At 38.5% G+C, this 26,882-nt stretch overlaps 2 protein-coding genes across 3 annotated transcripts; one reads left to right on the top strand and one right to left on the bottom strand.

The window, feature by feature from the left end:
* Positions 1 to 622: 622 nt before the first annotated feature.
* LOC140279550 (uncharacterized) lies at positions 623 to 9,476 on the bottom strand. Of its 2 annotated transcripts, none has more exons than XR_011909342.1 (8): positions 9,187 to 9,373; positions 6,586 to 6,690; positions 4,844 to 4,886; positions 4,421 to 4,464; positions 4,264 to 4,297; positions 1,662 to 1,721; positions 1,511 to 1,552; positions 623 to 841 (listed from the first exon to the last, which is right to left on the bottom strand). XR_011909342.1 is itself a non-coding variant. In XM_072374707.1 (8 exons), the coding sequence occupies exons 2-6, from the start codon at positions 6,686 to 6,688 to the stop codon at positions 1,715 to 1,717; spliced, it is 231 nt and encodes a 76-aa protein (XP_072230808.1). In that variant the 5' UTR covers positions 6,689 to 6,690; positions 9,391 to 9,476; the 3' UTR covers positions 623 to 841; positions 1,511 to 1,552; positions 1,662 to 1,714. The 2 variants fall into 2 exon arrangements, 1 of the variants encoding a protein (XP_072230808.1); XM_072374707.1 differs by lacking the exon at positions 9,187 to 9,373 and adding an exon at positions 9,391 to 9,476.
* Positions 9,477 to 14,653: 5,177 nt separating this feature from the next.
* On the top strand, positions 14,654 to 26,337 carry kctd7 (potassium channel tetramerization domain containing 7). Its single transcript, XM_072375273.1, has 4 exons — positions 14,654 to 15,206; positions 17,242 to 17,411; positions 23,517 to 23,695; positions 24,052 to 26,337. The coding sequence occupies exons 1-4, from the start codon at positions 14,901 to 14,903 to the stop codon at positions 24,426 to 24,428; spliced, it is 1,032 nt and encodes a 343-aa protein (XP_072231374.1). The 5' UTR covers positions 14,654 to 14,900; the 3' UTR covers positions 24,429 to 26,337.
* The last annotated feature ends 545 nt before the right edge of the window (positions 26,338 to 26,882 follow it).

Below are 26,882 nucleotides of genomic sequence, written 5' to 3'. Positions count from 1 at the left end.
AGAAAAAAAACTGCTCTTCAGATTTATCTTAAAAAGCCTTAAAGGACAAACATTTGCTTGTCTGGAGCACTGAGGTGTGTGTTAACACAATGCCACAGGGGAAAGACATTGTTGCTGTCTATTAATCTGGGAAGGGATACAAGGCAATTTCCAAACTCTTTTGGAGTCTGTTCTACAGAGGGAAAGATTAATCACAAGTGGAAAACATTCAAGATAGCTGTCAATCTTCCCAGGGTTGGACGTCCCAGCAAGTTGACCCCAAAGTAAAAAACCCAAGAGCTACATCTCAGACTCTACGGGCCTCAGTTAGCATGTTAATGTGTTCTTTTTTTTTTTTTGTGACATGGTGGCATTACTGTTCACCCCCACTATAAAAGTAGCGCCTGGTGTTTTTCTTCACTCATGAGTAAAATCTGCAACGAGTGTTTGGTCAGTTAGTGTTTATTTATTTATTTTTTTAGAATGAAACTGCAGCCTTGTTAATCAGCAATCATGAAGGGCGTCATTTAATGAACTTACTTGGTAGCGACAAGCTTATCAACATTAACATTAACATTCAGGTGTGTATAGCAAAGAATTTACTTTATCAAATCAAAAACTCATTGAGACCAAGGATCCACCCTACAGTTTGCAAATGTGGATTTATTTGACCACTAGATGGCATGGTTAAATTTGACAACTTCAAGGGGGTACATACAGTCCATATAATCTCCTCATCACACATGGCTGAGATGCAAAACCAATGAGAAACTTTAACAGGATGACGTACAAAGCTGCAGACAGATCAAATCTTCTCACTATTCTCCATTTTCATTCACATAATCCGGCTCGTCCATCATAGCTAAAAGAAAAAGACAGTTATTGTAGAACACTGAACCTGTCCTAGGTGTTATTCAGAGCTTTCTGTAATAATTATAGATCAAAGCAGTTACACAAACAGAATTCTTTGTCCAGAACATGTATCCAAAGTTCTAAACAAAATAAAGCAGAAACAAACTAACTTAGCATGGAAACTAAACGCACAGTACAAACAGATGACTTCAGATGACTAAAGTGATAGTAAGTAGAAACTAGAACTAGGTGTGTAGGGAAAGCAATACTAAATGTGAAAAACAAGAGAAATGAAACAAAAGCAAATAACACAGAACACCAAGAAGGGGCTAAAATTGCCCTGGAAACTGCACTACTTGATGGCATCAGTATGGCCTTTTCAGCATGACAACTAGATCTACTTTAACATCAAGTAACTGATAATCACAGGTCTGTACACATACTTGTGTTTCATTATGGGAGCAATAACTACTTGAAATGTATTACTTAAAGAAATCTAAGTTAATACAAAAAACTAACCCCTCAGGGTTTCTATAAGACTAACGTACTGTTTTTGTCCAATGTTTAACAAAATTAATTTTTTCTTTTACTTTTAATCTTTGATGAGAATTTAAAACTAAATAAAACTACAATACATCCTCTCTGGAGATGTTTGATGATTGTATTTTATGGAACTTACCAGCCTCTTGTACCAGAAACTCAGAGTTTATATAGTCGTCATCTGTCCAGTGAAAGAGCAGATTGAATGAGTCAAGCTGGTATTTCATGTTCAACAGTTTTCATTTCGGCTCATCTCATCGAAAGATTAGAAATGCAAAGACTGGACATACCATCTTCGATTGACATTGACGGGAAGACATTTCCGTAAATGGCTGGAGTTTGATCAGCATCTAAAAAACACAGTGTATGTATTGTAAATATTAAGGACAAACCTGTCAGGGGTGAATAGTCATGTAAAAACTCTCACCAGATGCCCTGCTTTTCTCATTTTCATACACAGGCGCTGAAATTGGTGCTCTGTAAAACAGTAAAACATGTAATTGGTCACTGTTCATCAAAAAACACAATGCTGTTTATATGGGTAAGCATCTTCAAATAAGTGTCCATCATTACTTTTACTTTACTATGGTTTAATCTAAATCAAAGGCTGGTTGGGATGACAGTTTGTCTGAGTTATGTTTAAAAATAAAAATCTGTTTTCAGAAGAAATTGTAGCTTAATGACCATCTGTCCCATTTACTCTTGTAATTTGTTTCTCTAGACCATAACAGTTGAGCTCACAGTATGCAGACACCATGTTTCCATGCATACTTTGTTTAGATGTAGATTTAATTTCTAATTGATAAAACTGACTTTCTTCGCATCGATCTACCCTGAGAAATCCATAAAAACAAGGCTGTTGAGAGGCCTTCTCATAGAATGATGCTGCCACCACCACCATGCTTCACTGTAGGGGCAGTATAGGGGACAGGGTGGCCCATACTTTGTGTTTTACCAGATTAAGTGCTTGAATTTGAACCCCCCTTCTTGGGGTACTTTAAAACTTGTCTGACAAACACTTCCCTTCATCTATCTGCTCCATTGTAACAGAGACCGCTGCCCTTCCAGTAGAGGTTCTCTTAGTTCTTCTTATTCAGTTCAGCAAGCTGTTAGGAGTTGCGGCTCTAAAAGAAAGAGTCCTGGTGCTTCCAAATGTCCTTCATCTCAAAACAAATGACTGATGTTAAAGAGCATTAGAGCTCTCAGCAGAAACGTTTCATGCCGTTGCCCTGATCTGTGCCTGGTCAGTTTTTTTAAACTCTTTCACTGCTTTTTTCACCGTGTTTATCTGTCTGAACTGTCAAAAGAGCGAAAACTGAACCCTACATATTGCTGGTCTCTTCAATCTGACTGGATATTTCTTCTTCCCTTCTTCACACTTTTATGTAAATGCATTTCACTCGTATCAAGTGCTTTGGTCCTAAAATGTCCTGATAAGATATCTGAACTTTTTACTTTTAGTTTTTAGTGTGGACAGTCTGGTTTCATCTGTGGGATCTCTGATGCAAGAACCTTTGACATGTTTGAAAAAAAATCTTGGCACGTCGAAATTTCTTCTTCTGTTGCAAGATATCTTTGGTAATATGGCATATACCCTATTTCATTATCTTTATTCACTTATCTATCAATTGAAAACCATCTGACTATTTCTCTAGATGGCAGATTTTAGTTTTTATTTAACTTTTTTGTTAGGGATTAAGTAAAAGCTTACACGTCTTACGTAATTACACCATTCAGTCCAGGTGTGAATTCTCTCCGGAGCAGCTATGTTTGAGCTAAAAGAGTTCCTCACCCTTATGGACAGTAAAAATGTTTTCTACAGTGATATATTCTATGTATAGGAGGCTGGACTGCAGACTTAGATAAGTTGATTTATATTTAAAATGATTTAATTCAAAGTGTTACATACAATAACAGTGTTTAAGTGGAGTGTATTTGACGTTTTTCAAGTGAAAGTGAACACTTACACATAGTCATGCTCCGGACTTGAGCTGTCTGTGTGAAATGAAGCAACAAAGTGTGAAAATGGCAGTAATGCAGTTAAACGACAAATGCATAAACAATGAATGAATGTAAGCTTATTATACGTAATTCAATGTAATTTTTAAGTCAACTTACATTCTGTGATATTTATATAGTCTGACTGTCCATCGATTTGAGCTGCAATACATCAAGATTAAATACATAAAATACAAAGCTGATACCATTTTAAATAAAAAAGAAAGAAAAAGCCTACCGTCATTAAATGGAGATTCGTGAGGAGTTTCTCTGGAAAACAAATCAAGCTTTTATTCAAGCTCGTTAAGGAAGATCTGCTCTATTCTGCTGTGCTTTATCACATCCGTTTTATCCCCTGTCAGACACAGCTTATTCCTATTTCAGCCCATTTATGTCAGTTCATAAGTTTGGCTCTGTCCTCACTGAACTGTTGTCTGTGATGATGAATCTTTGAGTTGTGCCACAGACACGCAAACTTCAAGCTGAACACAGGTACAGCTATTGGCTCTTTTACACATAGATTTAAGTAAAAAAAATACTAATTTGTTTTACCTGAACACCGTAAGATATGTGGAGAAATATTACTGTGTGGCCATGAGTTACAGGTCAGTAATGAGTTAGAATTTGGATGTAAACCTCCAGAGAAAGCTGGTTTTCTTAATTACTTAAAGGACTGAAAGTTGGCCTATTGGCTAACTCAATGTACAATTACATTTAACTTTAACAGTTAACTTTTCAGACGGCTATCAGTCCTGTCATATGACCAAATATGTAGGACAGTTTCATCAAACAGATACAGCATAATCACAGCATGAATGTGACCACAGAATTCAGAGAGCAACATTATCACTCTGCTGCGGTGATAAAAGGAAGATAACGTTATGCTGTACATACGCTGCAGTTGAAGAAAGCTGATTGGTTCTGGTGACTGGAAAATACACCGGGGAAAACAAAGAAACAAGCAAACCAAAAAAAAAACATGAGTTACATGTGTTTTTGAAAAGTCTAAAAAAAAACACTAAGTGTCTGAGGTTCAGCTGGTTTAATTTACCTGTTTTTGATCCCATCACTGCAAATTTACTTCCTCCCCGCTGACTGGGATCAGAGAAATTTAAGGTAAAAACTTTTAGAAAGTAACTGAAATATATTTATATCTAATATTAATTTTGGAGAAACAAGAAAACAATTTAACAGTTTTTTTTATGTGAGACTGACAGGAAGCTTTGAGCGTTTAGAGGAGGGATAATGATAATATAGTGATAATATATCATCAAATCACAACAGCTTTTATATATTGATATCTGTGATGAAAAAATCACAGTAAACACTGAGCAGTAGATTCATATATGAGTGGATATATGGATCCAACTCTTTTACAATACTGATCATTTTACACTTTGCTCTGATGAGAGGGTTTGTTTGCATACATGTCAGATCTCACACAGAGTACAATCTTATTCAAGGAAACACTCACAATGTCTGTGGGTCGTATACATGATTCTCCTCCTGGATGATCTCTGCAAAAATAAACAAGTTAGACAGAGCTTAAACCAAAGTCAGGCAGTATTTATGATAAATATTCACACGAGTGGTGATAAAGATAAGAGCCTCTGATCTGTGGAGGACAACACTGCACCACTATGTCTTAAGCCCTCACTGAGCTGCTCCGTCCAACAAATTTTAAAGGTTTCAACAAGCTGACTATAACTGAGATCAAGTACTTAATCCAGGTGTGAGACAGACGTGCTGCTGCAAGACAGGAGAGAATCTTGCTGTTCTCTGAAGGTGGCTGATTACCTTCAGGAAAACGACAAAGGGCCTGTTAATTTAAGCAACAGCTCTCATTCATATCCCCTTCATTTTACTCAAAAAGGAAACATATGATCTGTCTTCTATTTCTTTACCACAAACTTCTGCACTTAATATTTGATGTCAAATTTTGTTTTTTATTTTTTATTTTTAAGTGTTTTTCACAAGTTTTAGCTATTCCAGTGTTCTTTGGTTGCAATATTTACTTGACTTTCACATTCTGTAATTTCTCTGCATCTTATATATGTCCTGGTGTTCCATGTATTGCTGACTATTCAACAATGTACTGCAGCTACCATTGCTCTTTAGTCAAAGTAAAATTTCCCAACAGGGTCAATGGATTTGATTTGATTTGATTTGGATGACATCTGCGCTCTCTGCTGCCCCAACAATCATTCATACAATCTTAGGAGGAAAATGTGACAGCAAAGTATGAACTAAGCCAATATTTAAAACATTTTTTTAAAAAACATCAGCATCACTGCTCTAGATCAGACGGCAGGTCAGATCACAAGCACTGAAGATGCTGGCAAGTTAGAATTATTATTTTTTTGTATCAGTGTAAAATTCCAAAAATCAGGAGACATGTGGACACAGTTCACCATGTCATCACAAATGCAGGTTAAGCTCCATCGTGCAAAGAAGAAGCCACATGTGAACATAATCCAGAAACAATGACTTCTTCTCTGCATTATCAAACTGAAAAAAACAACAAATACGACCCAAGAATCCTACATCTGAAAAAGAATGGGACAACATTCCTCTCCCAAAGGTCCAGCAGCTGTTCTCCTCAGTCCCCAGATGTTTACAGACTGTTGTTAAAAGAAGAAGGGATGCTACACAGTGGGAAACATGATGTGTAAGAACAACAAAGCCCAATGAGCAGCCTCATTGTCCTATGTCTCCTGACACACACTGCTGTGTTCTTATGTTTTTACAGACACTTTTACTCATTGATTATCATGTAACAGGGAAAGTGTGGGAACACCAATTATTTCCTCATAACCTGGGCAGAAATATTAGAATAGAGGCCACAAAGGACTGATAAACTGACCAGGCTTCTTGGGACTGAAATAAAAGCTTGTGTGTGGTGACGCTATGATGAAAACACACCTAATGGCACATCGGCCTTAATTCCTGAGGAGGAGCTAGTCCTGTGTGACCTACTTATGGTTGTGTGGCTATTTCCCTCACTTTCCCCTGCTGCGCGCATGAAGCACACTTTTCTGACACTACTGTTATTATAGAGGACCCACTTACTTGACCCAAGAGTAGAAAAGTAGCACAAAAAGTTAAGAGGGAAGCACTTTCTATGACTTATCAGCCCGATTAAGTTGTTCATGTCAACCATAAAAACTACAGTGCAGTCAGAAGGGACCACATACACCCCCTGAAATTTGCACTTACTTTTTTTGCTTTTGCATCGCAGACACAGAAGTGACACTAGACTCAGAGACGCCACTGACACAACAGTCAGGACTGCAGCCAGCAGACTGATGTTTACCTGCATGCCTAAAAGACAGAAAATGTGATTACTGTTCTATTGTGACATTAGAGTAACCTAGATGCAGGCATTGCTGGTCAGCAGTTACATGCGCTGAATGTGCACCTTTCCTGTTCATATGACAGAGTACCACAGGATGTGGGTGACCAAAAGAAAACAGAAACCTCTGGTGTTTCTGTTGGACTCTCACCTACACATGCTATACACACACAGCCACTTCAGCCACTTCTTCTCACTTCAAAAAGCACACACTCAAGGTGTGATCTTAATAAAGTTCACTTAATTCACACAGGCATCTTTAGTACAGCTTCAGTAACACTGATTCTGACTTTGAAAAACTCAAACACCACATTTCTTTAGTTTCTTTGTTCAACAAGCTGCCTGATCAGCGTGTTTCTGAAGACATTTGATTTACAGGAATACACAAAGGAAATGTCCTTTACCTAATGGTAAACAGCACCACTTGTATGAAATGCTTAGTGTAGTTTGGAATAAAAGCTGCAGAATAATTCCAGTTAAAATGATAAGAAGACAGCAGTATTGGATAAGTCCAAAGGTCACAGGCAGAGGTTTCCAGGAATAGGATTTGACTTAAAACTTTTAAAACTGTCTATAAATGACAGAAACTTATTAGTTTTTAAGCTCCCCATTTAGAGCCAGATTGTTACAAAAAAATATTCAATAATCAATTCACATTACAGCTGCAAAATTTGTAAAACGTAGAAGCGAAATGTTGGACTGGTTTGATGGGACTTGAGCAAGTCATCCCTTTCTTTGTGTTTAGGAAATATAGGTCTGGAAGACTATGTTATATGAAAAATCATCATCAATCCATCACTCATCAACTCTAATGTGTCTTCCGTTTTTGTCACAGTAACTAACAGGGATACAAATAACCCAACGCACATGTCCCAGGAACGGGTGGACCGAAGAACAAGTTCCCAGCTGCAATATCTAATTGTTATTTTTTTTATAAATCTCACTAATGATTCCTTCATTTTTACACCAATTTTAGAGCCTTTTTATAGGGTACCTCCATGGCAGCTGGAAATAAAAGAGGAGTACTTTAATTTGCCTTGTATTGTTGTGTTTTAACATTATTTGATGATAGGTATTTTTTGGGGGGGTATATAATATCTGGTAAAATACTCCCAACGTTAGTGATGACGTTACAAAAATGTTCATTTGTGTTCTAGGGTTGATAATTAACAAGCTTTAAACAAAATTACACATCTGTTCAATGGTAAATAGAAAAATCATTCACTGCGGTCTGACTATGAAGACAACTAGACACAGGAAGATACGTACATTTCTGACACCCTCAAATGTTTAATGTGCATGTAACCTTTTATTTTCTGCCTCATGATTTATCATTCCCCCATGACACTACATGTTTGTCTTTCATGTCTTGGCTCACGATGTTATTGGAAACTAAGTGGTGGGTGTAAGGTTTTCCATCACAGTCAGACTACAGTACAGTCACAGTTTACTGCTGTGTTTCTGTTACTCTGCTGCAGAGAAACATGGCTTCATTACAGGAATACTAGGTGTCCATTCATGTGTGTGCTCTACTGATCGATGCCAATCACCTTTCTGTCTGAAGCTGTGATGAAGTCAACATATGGCAAGACAACCAACCTTATCATTCTAACATATATATATATATTTAATGATTAGCTGTTTAGTCTTTCCGTTTAAGAAGACAATCATTCCAGTTACTATATCCATTAATTTTCTATACCTGCTTAATTCATGACATCTCATGGATTGCCTATATCTATATCTATATATATATATATAAATGCAACAAATGTGTTGTCACACTTTTTATTCTATTGCTCAGATCTTTAACAACCAAGCCATAAAAATGAATTACCAAGCAATCTATTTATTCTTATGCATCTGAGCTATTGGTTCTGCATTTCCTAGAATTTGTAATTACATAAATTGTATAGTAACTTAATCTACCTGCTCTTTTGTTGCTCTCATGTAATTATTCAGTACTTGATATTTGAAATAGTCTATTTCCATTTTTTCTTCCCGCTACTTTTCCCAATTTATATGAAGAATTTAATGTATTACCAAAGAAAATAATTTTTGGGTATCATAAAAATGCAGAATATATAATGAATTTCATGCATTTAATGCTTTTCAATTAGTAACTTTGTTACTTAAGTAAAACTATGTTATATGATATATATATCATTTTACTTAAGAATTACAAAATACATGAAGAAACACAAACAAAACTTTTCATCGATTCATGGTACTGCATCACTGCATTGCTATTACAGATATTTATTGTGTACGTTAATGCTTTTTTAATATTTTATCAAGTTGCACTGCAAAAAATGTTAATGTTGCATAGTTAAATATCTAAGAATTTACATTTATGAATGGGTTAATCACATTTTGCCAGTAAAATTGTAATAAGTCAGAGAAATGTGTCGGAGTTAAATCTTGTAGCTTATAAGGTGCAGTTGAGTGTGAGTAAATACACGTACCTGTCCTGGTTTTTGATGCTTTTATGTTGCCAAAATTCGTATCAGCAGTAATAAGTACTATGCAATGTGCTCCTGGATTCAGGATCTGATTTTTTTCAAACTATTTCAAAATATTATCAGCTCAGAAAAAGCATTCACGTCTAAGGTATGATAAAACAATACGGTGCCTTAACACACAAATATAAAGCATCTTATCTGCGTTACCTTCAGTGGGCCAGCTGCCTTCATTCTCCCCCAATGTCAGACGCCTGCTGCAGTTAGACTGAGAACTGTGCTTCCTCTTTCAACACCTCCCCACATCCGTCAAGCACGCCTGAGACCAGTGCGGTTTGAAATGGGCAAAAAAACATCTCTAATCAGCTACTGGTTCTTCTGCAAGCATTCGCACTTTTTTAAAGAGTCAAATTTAGCTGGTCTTATCTGTCTTCTCTGCCTTACAAACCCAAAATGCACTAAGTAGCATTCAGACATATTCAGTTAACATACACAATGACATTTTTCTAGTCTTTTTGTGACCACTGAAAAAAACCTTGCCGCAATGGCTCCAACATGATCAGGTTAGCTGGTGAGACAGATGCTGCTAATCTAACTTACCCACTAGTATTTCCATTTAATGAAATGTAATTTAATCTTTTTTATCTTTTAACATCTTAACTATGCTTGTGTTACCATACAAGTAACCGAAAAACTGAACAAAAAAATGAGGACGACTCAGCTCACCAAACATGACCTAGCCTACCATAGTAGAGTAGCCTCCGACTCTAACGGGATTCCTGCCATTTCAGGGGCTTGAGTTCCAGGGGAGATAATTCATCCCCAAAATCTGCCCTGGTGGAGAGGCAGTGCATTTCAGACTGCCCTGAACCTTCAGGTTTGGGTTTAAATATTTCTGACTGTATGAGTGTTCTGCGTTTTATTTCAGTCTTTCTGTCTTGGTCATTTCAAACTTCAACAAGGGACATCTTTAGGTGTTCCATATGACATTTATGACGTCCACTATATCCACTTCTGGTTCCCTCAAGAAATAAATCTGTCCTGAAAGTGGATAATGTTTCTTCTTTCAGTTTTCTGTGTATTTTCGTGTTTTCACATGATCATACATAAAATCAATAAATCATTTTTCAATAGATGTGTAGTAGAATCCGAGTAACAAAGCTATTTCCACCTCAACTGCATGTGAAAAAAATTGAATGGCAATGCAGGGAGAGTTATGTATTTTCCTTTGATGTGGGAGGACTCTGTTGGATCCCTGGCAGTCCTCAAGTTGACAGTGGTTTGATTGGACCTTCATTTTTAACTTTCCAAATTTGACCAACCCATAACAACAATAGAACCCTGCGCATATACAAATGGTCAAAGTCATGGGGACCTTCATTTGTTTGCTGGCTAAAATCTGATAACTTTAAGTTGTATTGCAGGAATAGCTGCTACTGTTTGTGAACACAAAATTCAAACTCAGTCATTTATGTGGTAGTCATCAAAATCAGTTAACACAACACATACAATCAATGAGGAAGTGAGTCTCACATCATTACTAAAGAACCATTCGAGCTTTATTTATGCCTTACAACACGTTACACGAATGGTTCTTTAGTATGACGTGAGACTCACTTCCTCATTGATTGTATGTGTTGCGTTAACTGATTTTGTGTTAGTACAACTGAAGCTTGAGGCTTGACTGCTCTATAGACAAAAACACTTCCTACACTATGGCGACGAGTGTCAGAAAAGGGTGACACACTTCAACCAACTCAATTAGCCTAATCCACCCTCAGTGGAAATAAAAAGACCCAGGGCTAAAACAAATCTTTGTAGTCCCATTAAAAACAGACATTGACCTTTTTTTTTTTTTAATTAAGGGGACATTTGCTTAATAAACTTTTAGGAAACAATATAGAAATAACTCAACTTTGGCTCATGACAGGTTCATGTTGTGTCTGTATTTTCACACTTTCAAAGGATTCATTCAAAGGACTGACGCACTTGTGTTTTATAGATGTGATTTTAATTGTGACTAATATGTCACGTATTAATCATCATCTTGATTTCAAACCCTTATATTCAAAATGCTCATAATGCCCACCACCACATCAGCTTCACCAAAACACCTTTATCATAACCAACATGACAGCGTTTTTTGCATTTAAGAACAAACATTTAATTATCTTTCAAAACAGACCTATTAAACCCATAGTAATATGTAAAAGCACATTTGTTTACTCTAGAACGGTACAACTGATTATAAAGAATATGATCACCAGTCTAAGAATGGCAATGTTGCATCCAGTCCAGAACAGCAGGAGGAGATTCTTTATGTGAGTAACGGACATATGCTTTCATCTTGTTCCGGAGAAAAACAAGCTAGAAGGCCAGATGGAGGGGAAAAAAAAGCTCTCTGTAGAGGAAACATTGAGGTTACTTTTGTGTGAAAGGGCACCACACATAAACAAGATAAAAGGCAAGCTGAACACCAAAAGGCAGAGACACAGGCTTTGCTCAAGTAACAGACATGAGGCATTTCATCCACCTGAGATGGAGAAGATGGAAGAAGAAAGTAAAGCCTTCGAAGAGAGAAGGCAAGAGACTGAAGAAGACCTTTAATACAGACAAGCATACCATGTTTGATTAACTTTTTCTGCCATGCCCCCTGTTTGGAGGAAGAAAAAGTCCCAGTCCCCCCCTCCTGTGCCCCAGAAAATATTAGAAAATGGGTCAGGTTTAATTTTAATTGAAAAAAAACCACATCAGTATTAGGACAATGCTTGTCTCAGTATAATTTGTTGTGTAAATAAAAGTAATTTATCAACCAATTTTAGAGACATTTTGTCTCTACATTGTCAATCAGTGCTTTAATACATAGAATTAAGTGCTGAATTGCCTTTTTAGAAGAGTTACAGAAAAGTTCGATCTGTTTAAAAAACAAACAGCAATACATATTTGTTAGGGCTCAATATTAGCGCCCGCAATTACCCTGTTTTCCACGGCATTTTTCATCTTTTCAAAATAACAAAAGTAAGGTGAAACCTGTGCAGCTCGTGATCGAGCAAAGATGAGCATCTTCCAGTTTTTCTATGAGTTGATCTTCCAGGTGATTTGAAATGTCACATATCTTGCAATGGTGTCATTATACAGAGCGACAGCCTGCAATTTTTGCAGCACTTGTCTCATCAGTCATAGTTAACGCCACATCTAAGGCTGCAGGTAGTTATTTGCTCAAACTTGTGTGGTTTCTTGTACTGTTTAACTCTGTATGCAACCTTATATGAGGCCTAGTGTGCTCTATTGTTTGCTGGTGCTATTTTTTATGTGCTTCTCCTGCTTGTGGCAATCTTCAAGCTATCTCTCAAGTGGCTTACTGACGTGACTGACATGACTGATCAGACGTGTCTTAAACCATTAGACATAACTTCACATGTAAGAAAATTGTTCTGGCACATCTGCTGCACCAGCTACACACTAATCTAAGCAACATACTGTGAAATATATCAGTATTTTGGTGATCTTCTCATATTAGGTTCTCTTAAAAAGGCAAAAAATACATTATTTTTCAGAGAAGTTATCAGGCCCTGGACCCGTTTTTGACCCTGATCTCTGCCCAGCCCCTGATTGGTTCTGTAACTTTTTGACCTGGCTGCCCTGTCTTGACCTTTTGCCTGCTTCCTGTATTTTTGCCTTTGGATTAATTCTTCTAGATTGTATGCTTGGATTTTTCTATAACCCTTGGACCAGACCTGGATTTGGTCTTGCTTTCCCCCCACTGCTCTTGTTTTGAACAGTTTTCTCTATAGTGTGGATTTGGACTCCTGTGTTTCCCCACCTGGCTTTGTGAATCATCTGTTTGGATAAGGAACTTGGACTCCCAGAACTCAGACCCCTCGTCCGCCACCTACCTGCAGTCATCCTGCTCCTGTGTTTCCCTGGGGAGGACTGATGGTCAGCAGTCAGTCTTAGTTTTCCTTTCACTGTTTTTCCCCAAGCCTCAAACCTTCTTAACTCCCCTCCTCTGTCAGTAATTTTTAAGCCCAGTCACCTCTCAACCATTCCGTAATGAGACCATGTTGATTAAATACCCAAATCAAATCGTAATACAATGTTGCTTTAAAGACCTATTTCTAATAGTTATCCTATTAATTTACATATTTTTATCCTAGTATGTTGATCCAACATTGACTTTCAACTGAAACCAAAAATTAACCATTTTGACCATCAATTCATGTTGCTTAACCTTTTGCTATCTGGAACGTTTGCCTACACACTGAGGAACAATGGCACTAATTATGTTTTTTTTTTTTTTTTAAAAAGCATTTTCAGTTATTAGATGTACATGTTTGTAAACATGATACCCACATACACATTAACTATTTCAATGATTTGTTAAAGTAGCAGTAGTTTAATGTCTTAGCCATACTAACAGCTAAAATACTAATTATTAATCTACTGCTAGCAATTGAGACAATTCTAACTCTTTATTTTTTTGCTAAAAATGCCAGCTGTCCCATATAGTCAATAGTTTTAACTTGTAATTAACTATTTCAATTGTCAATGCATATTGCCACATATTTCAATTGTTTATTCACACCATTCTGACTTGTTTTAAATGTCAGTCCCTGCTTTTAAGTTGACTAATTTTACTTAACGTTGGGTTGCAGTTTTCCTGTGACTACCTATTTTGGTTCACACAACAGTATTTGCATTTCTGTGTTTTCAGATGGGTTGAGCAAATTTTCTAGCTCCTGGATACTTCAAATGTACCTCAAAGATATTTCATATAGAATGCAGTGATTGTATATTATGTGTTTAAAGACTCCTATGGCCTTAGAAATAATCTGGAGCAGTCTGCTACTAAATCCATTCAAGTTTTCAAGATACTTTGTGTCCCAGCCTACATTTAGTGTCTGAGTACAGGCACCCTCACCCCTTGCAGGTAAAGTCTAAATATATATATACATTTTTATTATTATTTTTGCATAGCCTACCACACCATTTCAACAAAAATCATTTATATTTATCATTGGGCCATAACATAATTAGGCTAATAGCCTGACTTCGTAGGCTCAGTGTCATAAGTTCATAAGGATAGGTTGTCATACAAGGAGCAAAGCTAACTTGTGAAACGTCAGTTACAGAAACTGTCAAAGGGTGATGCAGCAACATACCCCTCATCCTCTAATACTGTGGACTTGAGATAAAGTGAGTTTAAAGTGAAAGCACATAGTTTTAGCTATTTATACTGTTATGTGTTTAGCAATACTAAAGTCTTGCTCTGTGTTTGGCTGTAGCCTAATTAGAATAAGAGACTAAAGGCAATTCCGTCTAAAGTTGAGTTGACTTTTTTGTCACACATTGATTTAATTGTTTAATTAAACTACTAACTTTTCTCTAAACGCTCTTTCCAGACTTCACGCGGTGACGCTGCCAGTCCTCCGTACGTCATAGCACGTATACGTTTAAAACATTGCATGGGCCCAGTCCAGCTTGCTAATGTTCGGATAAAAAATTTAGCATTTACTACCTATGGTGTTCACGCTTTCAGCTCTGGCGGCGGACTACCCTTGCTTTCGCTGGTCCTGGTCAAAAGTGGGCTGAGCTCCAGCTTCTGCTCCAGCCACACCCTCTTCTCTTGCGTTCTTGTTATTGTTGTTGACCATCCCAACGTTTCTGCGCTGTGGCTAGTACTGTCATTCTCTCGCGCCGAGAGCTGGCCCGCCGCGTGCATGCAGCAGAATGGCTCGAGCGGTTCAAACGGATCTGATGGCTGCAGCAGGGAGCGCCAGTCTCCTTCCTTCAGCCCGCTGCCCTCGGCTACTACACGGGTAAGACGGTTCATTCAGGAGAGAAGGACGCTGCCTCTACCCAGAGTGATGGTGGTTTTCTCGGCCGCGGGGGACACCGACAAACCGGGCGATGCCATGTCAAGCTCGGACCCTACGGAGGACGATTTCAGAAAGCCGGCCTCACCCACACCGAATCGGGCCTTGACTAAGCCGCTCCGCTCCTCGCTTAACACCCAGGAGCAGGAGGTAGGCCGCTTTACGGAAAATCATGATACTCCCCTCATACAAGCCAGCACACAACACAGAAATTATATTTTTTTATTTACTTGGGAAAAATAAATGGAAAAACTTGACCTACAAAGCAATTTAATAAGAGTCACTAGCTATTTGCTTAAGTCCCTACATACTTGCACATCATTACTCCAAAATAACAACGCTCTGTAGTGTGTGTAAGCTATTTATAAATACGGAGGTAAATGGTTGGTTGAGCTGCTGAGCCCCGTAGTGATTGGCTAAGGAGTTGTATCACGTGGCTTGCAGTTTAATCATCTTATTTATGTAGCCTGGCCGCTCAAACCTCCTCAAATACATCAGATTAGTCTGAGGAGCAGATAAAGTATAATTTTCTTTTCTTTTTCAGTTTGTTTCCATAACCAAGGCAATTGTACTACCAAAGGGCCCTAGACTCCCAGAGCACCTTAAGGCTAGGTTTACCACTTTTTGGGTTTGTGTCATTAAATAATCACAGATTTCTCATAAAGTCACCAATCACACAGTCAGCTGAACTTCCTGGCATCATCAATCAAATTAAATGCTTTGGGAAATAATAATATAATAATTACTGATATAATATTAATCTGCACTTTCTTTGTGCAATACAATAAATTAATACATTTTAAGAGGAAGAAAATACAGTATTCCTTGTAAAACTATGTCAGTGATAACTTTTGTTTCTCTACACATGGTCTGTTTAAAGTGTGCAATCTTTGCTGTGGGTTGCTGATCTGTGTGTGAGGTACAAACATCGGCAGCAGAGGTTCTCACAGAGCCAAATTGACTTAATTTGTGCCTCCTTGTCTCTTCACTCCATCCTGGTGCCTGTGACCAGGAAATCAATTTCAGCAAAGCATTTCAAAGAATCTTTCGATTCCTAAAAATGCACCAGGACGAGAAGCGAGTAAGATGACAGGAGGCTGGCTGGAGGAGCTGAAAGCGAAGATTCACCCGTCCATCCTTTTCTGAGGCGTTTTTGGCATCTATGACGTCTGAAGGGGGTGTGATTGGTGTCTCTAGATTGATGCTGGGAGTGAGTGTGAGTGTTTCTTAAAGAAACTGTATGATGCAACATAATAATGGTTGGATGTTACAGGAACGTCTCGTGTCATGTTTGATTAACCTCAGTTTAAATTGATAGTTCCAAAGCGATGACGTGTCAGTGGGATAAAGTGCATGTTACTGTCACTGCTCTCTCCTCATGTCCTCGCCTCCTCTACATATGGGAAGGTCAAAAACGAGAGGGGAGGAGTCGAGGATGTGTATATTTGAAAATGAGATAAGGAGATCTTTCTTATCGATAGGACGACCAAAGGAGAACATCAGCATCTCAACAAGGATTTTTCATGCTGCTATAGCGCTACCACCGTGTGGGGCTGTTAACCACAAACTAACTTATATATTAACCAGTGAATTCTTAAATGTTCTTTAGAATAACAGTCTACAATATAAACATAAATACATAAAGTCTCATTATGATGTCCCAAAATACAACTGGTAATTTCCTCTTGGTATGGAGACATTTTCCTACTTCTAACGGGCAGTTATTTTAAATAGATTTATACTGGAACAAACCAATATATTACCAGTTCAAAGGTGTGCTTGTGACAGCGATGCACTATTACATCTTTATGACACAATGCAGTTCTATGCAGCAGCACCCTCTTTCAGTGCCTCGTACTGTCAGATGAACAGTCAGAATGACATGAAGCATCCTTACACCTAGAAGTTTAGTCTGTAAGAGAACAAACCTACCAGAAACTGATCAATATGAATTACCAAGCAACAATTGATATTCTTTGCTGATAACAGCAGGTCATCAACCTGTTTAGTGGTTTACAGCCGCCCAACATGTGTTAGGGTCACTTTAAATGCATAGGTTTTATTATTTATCACTGTAAAAAATCATCTGAAATAGACTTTGTAGCAAATCTTTCAATATATTTCCTTTCTAGGCCTAACAAGTTGTTTTGTTGTGCTTCTCTGGGTTTTATTTCTCATTTGAAAGTTTCCAGAGGTCATCTCTCTGAACGTCGGGGGCACGTACTTCACCACCCGCCTGTCCACGCTGCGGCGATATGAGGACACCATGTTGGCCGCCATGTTCAGCGGGCGTCATTACATCCCGCGGGATGCTGAAGGACGCTACTTCATTGATCGGGATGGAGCGTATTTTGGGTGAGAAACGCACTAGAACACTAGATTGATTTGAAATCCGAGATGCAGATGATATTCAGAAAGCTTCCTGTGATATTGTGTAATGAGCATTAAAAACATTTGTGAAAGGTGGGTTATGTGCGAGAGGAGGAAGTTTGTAAAAAGCAACATAAGAAAGCACAAACTTTTAGTTAGTAAAATGGCTCACACTTCCAATGATCCATGTGAGGAGGGTTAATATCAAAGTCTCTGTCTCAACAGTGACACAGCAGCCTGTAGTTACCCTTTTGTGAATCGTTATCTGGATATTGCTGATATAATTCATCTTGTAATAGTTAAACAGAACTTAACCAAGATCAGTGAACTACTGTATGTGCTCACCATCGAGATCCATCAAATCGTACTCGGCTTAGACGATACTTCTTAGAAATGTTGCAAAACAACAAACAAAATGGTTAATAATGAACTGTACAGTAACATAAAGAACAAGATCTAATTGTAAACAATCAAATAACTAAAAATAGAAATAACTAGACGAGAGTTGGATCGTTAGAACTGCATGTTGAATTCTCAGATAGGGTTGAACACACACACACACTTTTCCAATGGTTTCCAGTCAGGCTGTTCTCACTATTGTAGGAACACAATTTGTAGGAAAAGTTATGCACAGATTTTCGTGCATAATCATACGAATATCCATCAGCACGAGTGATCAGTGCAGTTCATTTCAACAGTAAATAAGTAAACATGGATAAATAAATCAAAACAGATAAAAATGATCGGGGAAAAAAGAGAGTAAAAATGATTATTAAATATGTGCTCTAACAAATAACCAGCCACAGACACCACACACTCATAGCAGTTCTGTTTTGAGCTAAACTAACACAGTTTGGACAGGGTGGAGCGAATAAAATGAGACCCAGGCTGGCTGAATTTACTGCAAGATCGAAATGTTAAGAAACACTGGAAGTGTACGGAAATCCCTTCATCATCTTCACATCATCGCTAATAAACAACATTTGTAAAGCTATGTATGCAAAAGTTAAAACTGTATATCCATTTACGTATTGGCACTACAGTATACTGAAGTCTTGGTCATCTAGGACCATCCTGTCAGCCTGGGGAAAGGGATACAGTCGGTATAATTGGCCATATTAGGTCATTAGAAAATATAACATGAAACTCACTGTAAATTATGGGGAAAACCGGGTCAAAACTGGTTAAAATTTAAAAGTCTGACTTAAATTTAAGAGTGCATTAAGCAGACATCAACATTTTGAACACATGTGGCTACTAACCACCCCTTAAAACATGTTTGAATGATTTAATCCAGCTTGGACTTAATAAGGATTTGAGAAAGTACATCTCAAAGGACCTTGCCTTGGGGCAAGATGAAAATTAAACTTTGGTATAGGACAAAAGTGAAGACATCATTGGAAAGGTGTTGACCTAGGGTGTAACATATGTCAGTATGAAAATTGTGGGCAGCTCCTGCTCCTCAAAGGTGACCTTTGAACCTTGAATCTGAGACACTTTTGAAGGCTTACAGAGCAGCAACAAAATGGGCTACAGACCAGTTGTAAACAGTTTTAGAAAGCTCTTGACCTATACTACCATCACCTGTGGGACACCTGTAGGGCGCGCCACTAAGTAGGGTCAAAACCCAGAAAAAAAACGTGATTTCACCCCTTTAACTATAAACAAGATCAAATCTGAGCAAACAGATGTTTCCTTGCCACAATTTCCCATATTAGAGGAAACACATTCGAACTACAAAACATATGGCGCTGCCCGCCACTGTGTACGGCAATTTAGTACAATTTGTAGTTTTTATATCGTGCTTCCAGGTTAGGGTCAGGGTTGCGAATTTAGAGTTTAAAAAACACATATCTGCCCAAACTTCAACTGAAAAAGTATAACCCTAACATTTACGTTTATGTCATGAGAAAATGTTAGGAAAACATAAAAATATGCTCATTTAGACATGATTCCTGCCACTCTGTTTTGCTGACGGAAAGAGGCATGTTCAATAGCTGAAACGAATGGAAGCCATTTCATGAGAATACGTTGTCCCAGTGGATTTCCAAGGCTGAAAATCCCACTTTCGGCCTCTTGACATTGTGAACAGCCGGCTGTTAATGTGAGGCACCATACTTTTCTCTTTCTAGCTCGTAGCATCATTTGTGACTCTACTATTACATTCAATGGACACTTACTAAAGTCTCCATAGAGATCTCGTCTGAAAGTGCACACCCTTATCTCAGTTTTTAAAGAATAACATGAGTCTGCTTTTACTCCATCTTACAGTGTGGCTTTCTGAAACCAATGCAAACACATTTGATTCCTTCTGTGCTCAGTAATAGGACCAATAACGAGAGCTCATAACCTGGGCCCAAGAGTCTCCTTTGCTTCAATTCTACGACAATAGTCATGTTTCCATCCAAAAGTGATTTAAATCATTGGGAAATGCGCATTAAAAGAAATTCGAATCATGTGTGTTTCCAGACTTTGGTGAAAACTACTAACTCGCGTGAGTTTTCTAACAATGCAGTCCATGGTTTGTCAAACCCCTGGCTACAAATTTCCACGTGGAACTCTTGATATATGCTGGCATTTCTCTGCTGTTTACTGGCAAGGATAGCAGTTATTTGACGCCACAACTTCTTCCTCCGTCCACACAAACCTTCCGTTGTCTGCCATGTTTGTTGTCTTGTGAGTGACCCACAAACACCAGAAGCAGTTAGGTTGAAAGTGCGCTATGTCAGACTTGATGCGAACACAGCTGTTTCCATCCCTTTTGAAAAAAACTCAAGAACACAGTGGCTGCTTCAGCAGCACAACATGGTGGCAGGTGTAACTTGTTGTCATTGTTATTAACAGAGTGAATATATTGCAGCATAAAATGCAGGATGATGAGAGAGCAGAGGAAGAAACAACTGAGACAGGTCAGATATATTTCATTATGTTTTGAGTCACACTCTCACTTAAACAGCTTACAGGGCTGAATTTAATAGGTGTTTGGTTTTCTGCTATGAGTGTTTGAGCATAACAACACCTGCCAATTAGCACTACACACAAAACGCAACTGATGCTAATGAGAATGTATTTAGTTTGCAGTTAGGCAGGTGTAAAGCAAAGTGTTAGGCAAACTATGATTGGCCTGACGATGAATCAAGCTGTCAGGATTCACTGGAGCAATAATTCATCCTGAAGGAAACAGAATTTGAGTTGTAGCTTTACTAAATTTTTTGTTTTTGTCTGCCTTATGCTGGCAATTGATTACCCAAGAAGAGATTACCAAAACCAGAATGTTTCAACCTCTGGCGACCTTGAATGAAATGGAAAAGTTCTTTAAAAATTAATGTGATAACAAGCAGAGTAGATGAGTAACTTATGTAAGAGGAGGGTTGGGCTGAGGTCAGTTGTTAAATGTGTGTGTGTCTGAGGGATGTAATTAAATATTTAAACACAAGGAGTAAGAGGAACGAGAAAAGGAACAGACAGTGTGTTTCTGGATAAAAATACAGACAAAGAGTGGCTGCCCTTTGCACACAGGCAGACACTCAGAACAACTCTCATCATTGCGGAAGTTACCCAGCAATGTGTTTAAGGACCCTCTCATCTAACTGGAACATAAATCATCTCAGGTATTGGTGTTGCTCTGTGGTCTGCAGCAACTTTACCTGCAGCGGATTTGTGTTGCCTGTTTTTTGGTTTTTTTTTTGTCATATCATTGGATCCTCTTATGCTCACAAGTCTTCCAGCTTTCATTGCTGAGAAGCAGAAACAGACAAAAACTCAACTCTATTGCCGAGCGTGTCGTTACATCGAGCAGGTGTCAACAGAGAAAGATAATCAGACATAAATGTAAGATTAAATGAACATGTTTTTTAAAAAATATATCAGTTGGAGAGCAGCAGTTTGATTACAAAGAGAATAGCTCGCTATAAATGAAAGTAATAATTCCATGGTGTTATAATTTCCTATACTGGGGTATAGTTAGTGGCCAAAAAGGGAATATTGGGGAAGTACAAGGGATGCTTGACAACATTATTCCTCAGAGAAAGCTGTGCCGAATACACTAACAACTGATTAACACTCATCATGAGGCCGGATGTGACAGAGGTTGTCTGATTTAGTTCAGGAGTCAGTGATTGATTGATTCCATTAAATGTTTTTCGCTCTGTCACCTCAGATGGGATCATTTGAGCTGCTTCAACGTTATCGTGAGAATCTTCAACCAGATTGAGTTTTAATCTAAAATGTTGTCTACATCTACAGTTGGCCCCTCATTTCTGGGACTTTCTTTCAAATTTTAAAGGGGTCTGCATGAATATTTTCTCCAAGCTTTCTGAAGCTCTTCCAGAGTTTTCCTTTGCCATCGGCTGCTTTTTCACTCATTTTCAGTCCAGTCCTCGAACCTGACCATTTTTTTTGTGAGTTTGTGACACTATTTAACACTGACCTATGAATCATTCATGCATGTTGTGTCTATGCACAACAGACAAGTTAGCAAACAACCAATTTTGGTTATTTAATTTAATTTATTTAATCTTTAGACACTTTATTAGTGGCAGCCTGTCACAAAAGCACATGATTTGATCCAAGCTCTGTTGCTGCATCTAAGAAAACGCCAAAGATAACACAGTTTGACAGACATAAGACAGTGTTGTTGTTCCAATACATCGATCGCCAGAAAGTTTAGCATATCTCAGCACGGTGTGCAGTGTGTCCTAAGCAATATCTAAGCAAACAAGCCTAAAAAACTATCTACAGCAGAAACAGTATCTGAAAGTGATGTCCTTAAGAAAAGAAGAAACCCTAACCCTAAAAAGCAAAACAAATCAGATGTTTTTGCCCTATTTTCTGTGTTTTCATTTAAGCTTGCATGTTTCAATAAATAACTGCACCTTTTTCCCAATTCCCTGGCAATGTATAAAGAATTGAGAGGTGGCTCTAGATACCTGTTGCCCACCAATATGGTGACAGTAGTGAGGCAACATGACTGATAAAGCAGGCAGTTTAGTCTATTGCCTGATGTAAAAAAAATATGATTCAGTTAAAGGCCATATCTGTTGAGTTTTTGTTTTCCAGTGAAATAAGTGCTAGTGGTTGAAACTGACACAGTGTAACAAGGGGGGCTGGAGCCTATCCCAGTGGTCATCGGGTGAGAGGCGGGATACACCCTGGACAGGTTGCCAGTACATCACAGGGCCACACACAGACAAACAAGACAAACAACCACACACATGCTCACACTCACTCCTAAGGACAATTTTAGAGTCACCAATGAAACTAACATGCATGTTTTTGGACAGTGGGAGGAGTACCTGGTGTGAGGCTCTATCAAGCCATATCCCCAAAAAACAGAAAGAAAAATGCTAATCAACTGAACTCAGTCCAGTATATACAGGAGCTATAATATCTGCTCTTTATGTTCTGTAATATGAATGTTTACAGCTTGTCTGGCTGGTTTTGAAAAAAAAAGAAGAAGAAAAAGTTGTAATAGGAGGTCATACTGCTGAGCCTTTTAAACCAGTAAGTTGTCAAATCGGAGAGGAAGCAGACGTTTCCCATCATTCCATGAGGCCATTCAGGGGGTTGGGATCAGCTGCAGCACCCGGCTCCACAGACTGCAGCCACTTCGATGTCAGGATATTCTGGTGTGCATGACAGGATAAAGTCAGATTTAAATAAATTCATACCAGCAGGCATCGTGCTGCCGAAAACAGTGATCAATACTGCAGAGAGCTGACTCATCTCCAACACTTTCAGACAGTTTACAGGTTTACAAGTGGGCCTCACAGCTTGGTTATCCAAGCTGAATGTTAATGTACTGTTTAATGTCATTTTAAAGCTGCATGTGTTTTATTAGACTTTTGGTCGTAAAGAACTACCGTAATCATTTCAGCATTGGCCTCTGGGATGCTGTGATGTTTCTTGTTCGTGGTGTTTGACATTTTGCATGTTTCTCCCCTCTGAAAACAGTCATCTGCTGCAGTGATGATAAAGTTGTGTAGCATTACAGTAGAGCTACGCTCTTGGATTTAGTAACGCTCTCTTACATTGGAGCGGGTCTGTTTAAGGTAAAACACCTCAATTGACATAAAATGTTTCCATCCAAAGGGACATCCTGAACTTCCTGAGAGAAGGTGAGCTTCCTCACCAGGACCGAGTGAGAGCGGTGCATAGAGAGGCTCAGTACTACGCCATCGGCCCGCTGCTGGACCAGCTGGAGGACATTCAGCCACTCACAGGGGAGAAGGTCCGACAAGCTTTCCTTGATCTGCTGCCCTACTACAAAGGTAACTGATAGAGTCAGTCAGACAATGACCTTGGTAAATGTTTTTTTCTGATTTTGATCAGTGATGAGGAGATTTAGTGTTTGTTTATTCATTTTATACAAGGAACAAAGACAGTTAGATCAGACAATATCTTAAACAGCTCTCACCTTGGATAATCCGATCATACCAGCAGGGTAAATATAGGAATATTTAAAGTGATCGAAGAGAAAGAAAAAGATGAGATCCAGAAAGAAAAGAGCGGGTCGTGAATTATTAGAGTTTAGTAGAAGCAGCCTGATCACCAGCTGAGTTAATGGCATCGGTATGTGCATAAATATTAAAAAACTCATTCATGATTGTAACTGGTCTCATTTCAGACAATCTGGAGCGCATTGTGGAGATTGCCAAACTGAGGGCCATGCAAAAAAAAGCACGGTTTGCAAAGCTGAAGATCTGTGTGTACAAAGAGGAGATGCCCATCACGCCGTACGAGCGTCCTCTTTTTAACTCTCTGCGATTCGAGCGTTCGGACAGCGAGGCCAAGCTCTTTGAGCACCACTGTGAGGTGGACGTTTCTTTCGGGCCATGGGAGGCGGTGGCAGACGTTTATGACCTGCTGCACTGCATCGTCAGCGACCTGGCCGAGCGCGGCATCACTGCCGAGCAGCAGTGCATCGGCGTCTGCGACAAGCACCTCATCAACCACTACTACTGCAAGAGGCCCATCTACGAGTTTAAGATCACATGGTGGTGAAGCTCGAAGAAGGCCTGTCGTGGCAGATCGGACCAAAACGCAAGGGTGGAAGTTTCACTTTTACTAGAACTTGGTCGATGCTGACTTTTGTATTCAAGTTGCCAATATTTTGTGCTGATGTCTTAAGATGTTACCCTTTAAATCATGCTGCAAGTATCGTCTCCTCAAAATATTTTCCTCTCGTCAATGTGAAGCAAAAAATCGTTTTCCAGTTACAAGCATAACAAACCTGTTTCTGCTGACCTCAACGTGATGCTGTCACGTCCCATTTAGCTCCTCACAACACCACTGCATTTGCCATGAAGTACAGGTGAAACTTCGATTCCCAGAAACATGAGAGACGGATGTAGGTGGAGAGACTGTTATGCATCTGAGAGATTCACCTCTCTTTTAATCAACGTAAACATCTATTGAGCATTTAAGTTGCTCTGCAGGACTCATTTCAGTTGCATCTTTCAGTCTCACAGTCACATCTCGTCTCGTCTTCAGCCTCAGCACTGCTCGTGCTAGTGCTCAGACCTCAGCATCCATACATAGATTCAAAACAACATTTTTCAAGTCCCAGCTATGCAAATCCAGCATGAATGAAAGGCAGCTTTTGTAGTTGGCTGATTAAAAGTGAAGCCTACCTGCTCTGTCAGACACTTGAAATAGGCTGTTTCAACCCACGACTACAAAGATGATGACAGCCTGTTGCACATCTGACAGATTCACTTCACTTTTGATCAAAACATTAGTCTAGAACTGCAGCTTCAAGCAAATGTTTCATGCATCCAAACATTCACATTCACATACATCTCCTCCAGAAGAAAAATTCACTTTTTCCTGTTTCAGAAGTTACATGGCAACACTTTTAGCCTTCAGATCTTATTTAATGCAGCTTGGACGTGTAAGTGTGGCCACTTTGCAGCTGTGCACATTAGACGCTGGCAAGGGACTGAAAGTGCTGCTGATTGTGTTAGCGTAAGTGGCTGACATGGCCCTATATCAAATTTAAACACCAGTTAAGCTAATTGTCCTGTGATATCCCAAATGTGTTATTATTTACTACGTTCAGTCATTCATATGTGATCTATCAGACTCACTGTAGCTTTGCCCTAATCGGTTTCACATCTAACCACAATTCCACAGCCAACATTTGAAGAATTATCTTGTAGTAAATATTTTTACTTGATTTGAATATTGTAGGTAAGTAAACTAAACTAATGTCAAAGCTGTATATTTTCTGATAGGCTTTGTTGGAGGATTAGCTATGACAGAGTATATTTTCATTATGCAGCCTCCTGAGGAGCGTGTGTGTAAGGATTTAATGGAGGTCAGGTGGTAGTCGGACACATCACCCTCAGCTTCAGCTGTGAGGGATCGGAATGGAAATAGATTTGTTGCACAGTCCTGAATATGTGCAGTAGTTGTGGCAGAAATATAGTTGTCTGCAGTCTTAAATAGAAAATATAACAATTGTTATTGTCACTATCAGGGAGAATCTTAACTCTAATGTCAGTAGCTGTTTTCTACGTCAGCATTTTGGCATTTCTAGTCCTATTGTACTTGACAACAAATTTTGAGCACCTTGTGATTGTAACAAAGATATTTTATTAATCTTAAGTGAAAGTATCACCTCCATCTTTATTGATGATAGAAAGTAACAGTGTTGAATCACGCTATTACATCCGTCTCCACTCAGACAGCCAACGTGTTTTTATTTTTGCTCTTTTACCACATAATACATGAGAGCTGCTACATTCTTCCTCTGAAGAACTGCTGATGTTGACTCTCTTCAATGCAATGTTTGCATTATTTATAATGTTTTTATATTGTTATTTGTCTGTATGTGTTGGCTTCTAGGAAGCTCTAGTTCTATAGTTGTTTTTTGGGTTGTTAGCAGTGAAAAACCAACATGTCATTTTTATTCATGGTAAAATTAAAACTGTTCAATGAAACCACGGTGTCTTCCTCTTTTGGTTATGAAAGCATGTGGGTGGAAAAGATATAGTATTGATAGAACTCAGTGATTCTTGAAAGAGAACTCTTGCTACCAATACGGATGTTAAAAATGATAGTCGTAGTACCAGTTTCTGTCATCTTTTCCAGTCACAACAGGACCAAAATGTAATGTGCATTATAAGAAATACCTGATCTGTTTTAAAGTGTTTCAGTCCTTCATTGCACTACCTTTCAATAAGCACACATTTTTAATCCATATTTAAAAAACCTTTAATGATAACCTTTCACATTCAATAAGATCTTGTAACACAACACAGGACACAACAAATCAATATCTGCCACTCCCATCGGTTGACAATATCCTAGGTGCTGATAAGCCGTGTGCTTATGTGTGACTTATAAATGCTGCTGAGCACAAAATAAACTTGAACTAAAAAAATATGCCCATGCTTGTTGGAGACTAAAGCCAGGCAACATGTATTCTTCTGTGGACTGACTAAGGATTGATAA

This window comes from Leuresthes tenuis, unplaced genomic scaffold (assembly GCF_036924035.1).
Source record: "Leuresthes tenuis unplaced genomic scaffold, fLeuTen1.0.hap1 SCAF_21, whole genome shotgun sequence".
NCBI classification, from domain to species: Eukaryota; Metazoa; Chordata; class Actinopteri; order Atheriniformes; family Atherinopsidae; genus Leuresthes; species Leuresthes tenuis.
This window is presented reverse-complemented; position numbering and strand designations above follow the sequence as displayed.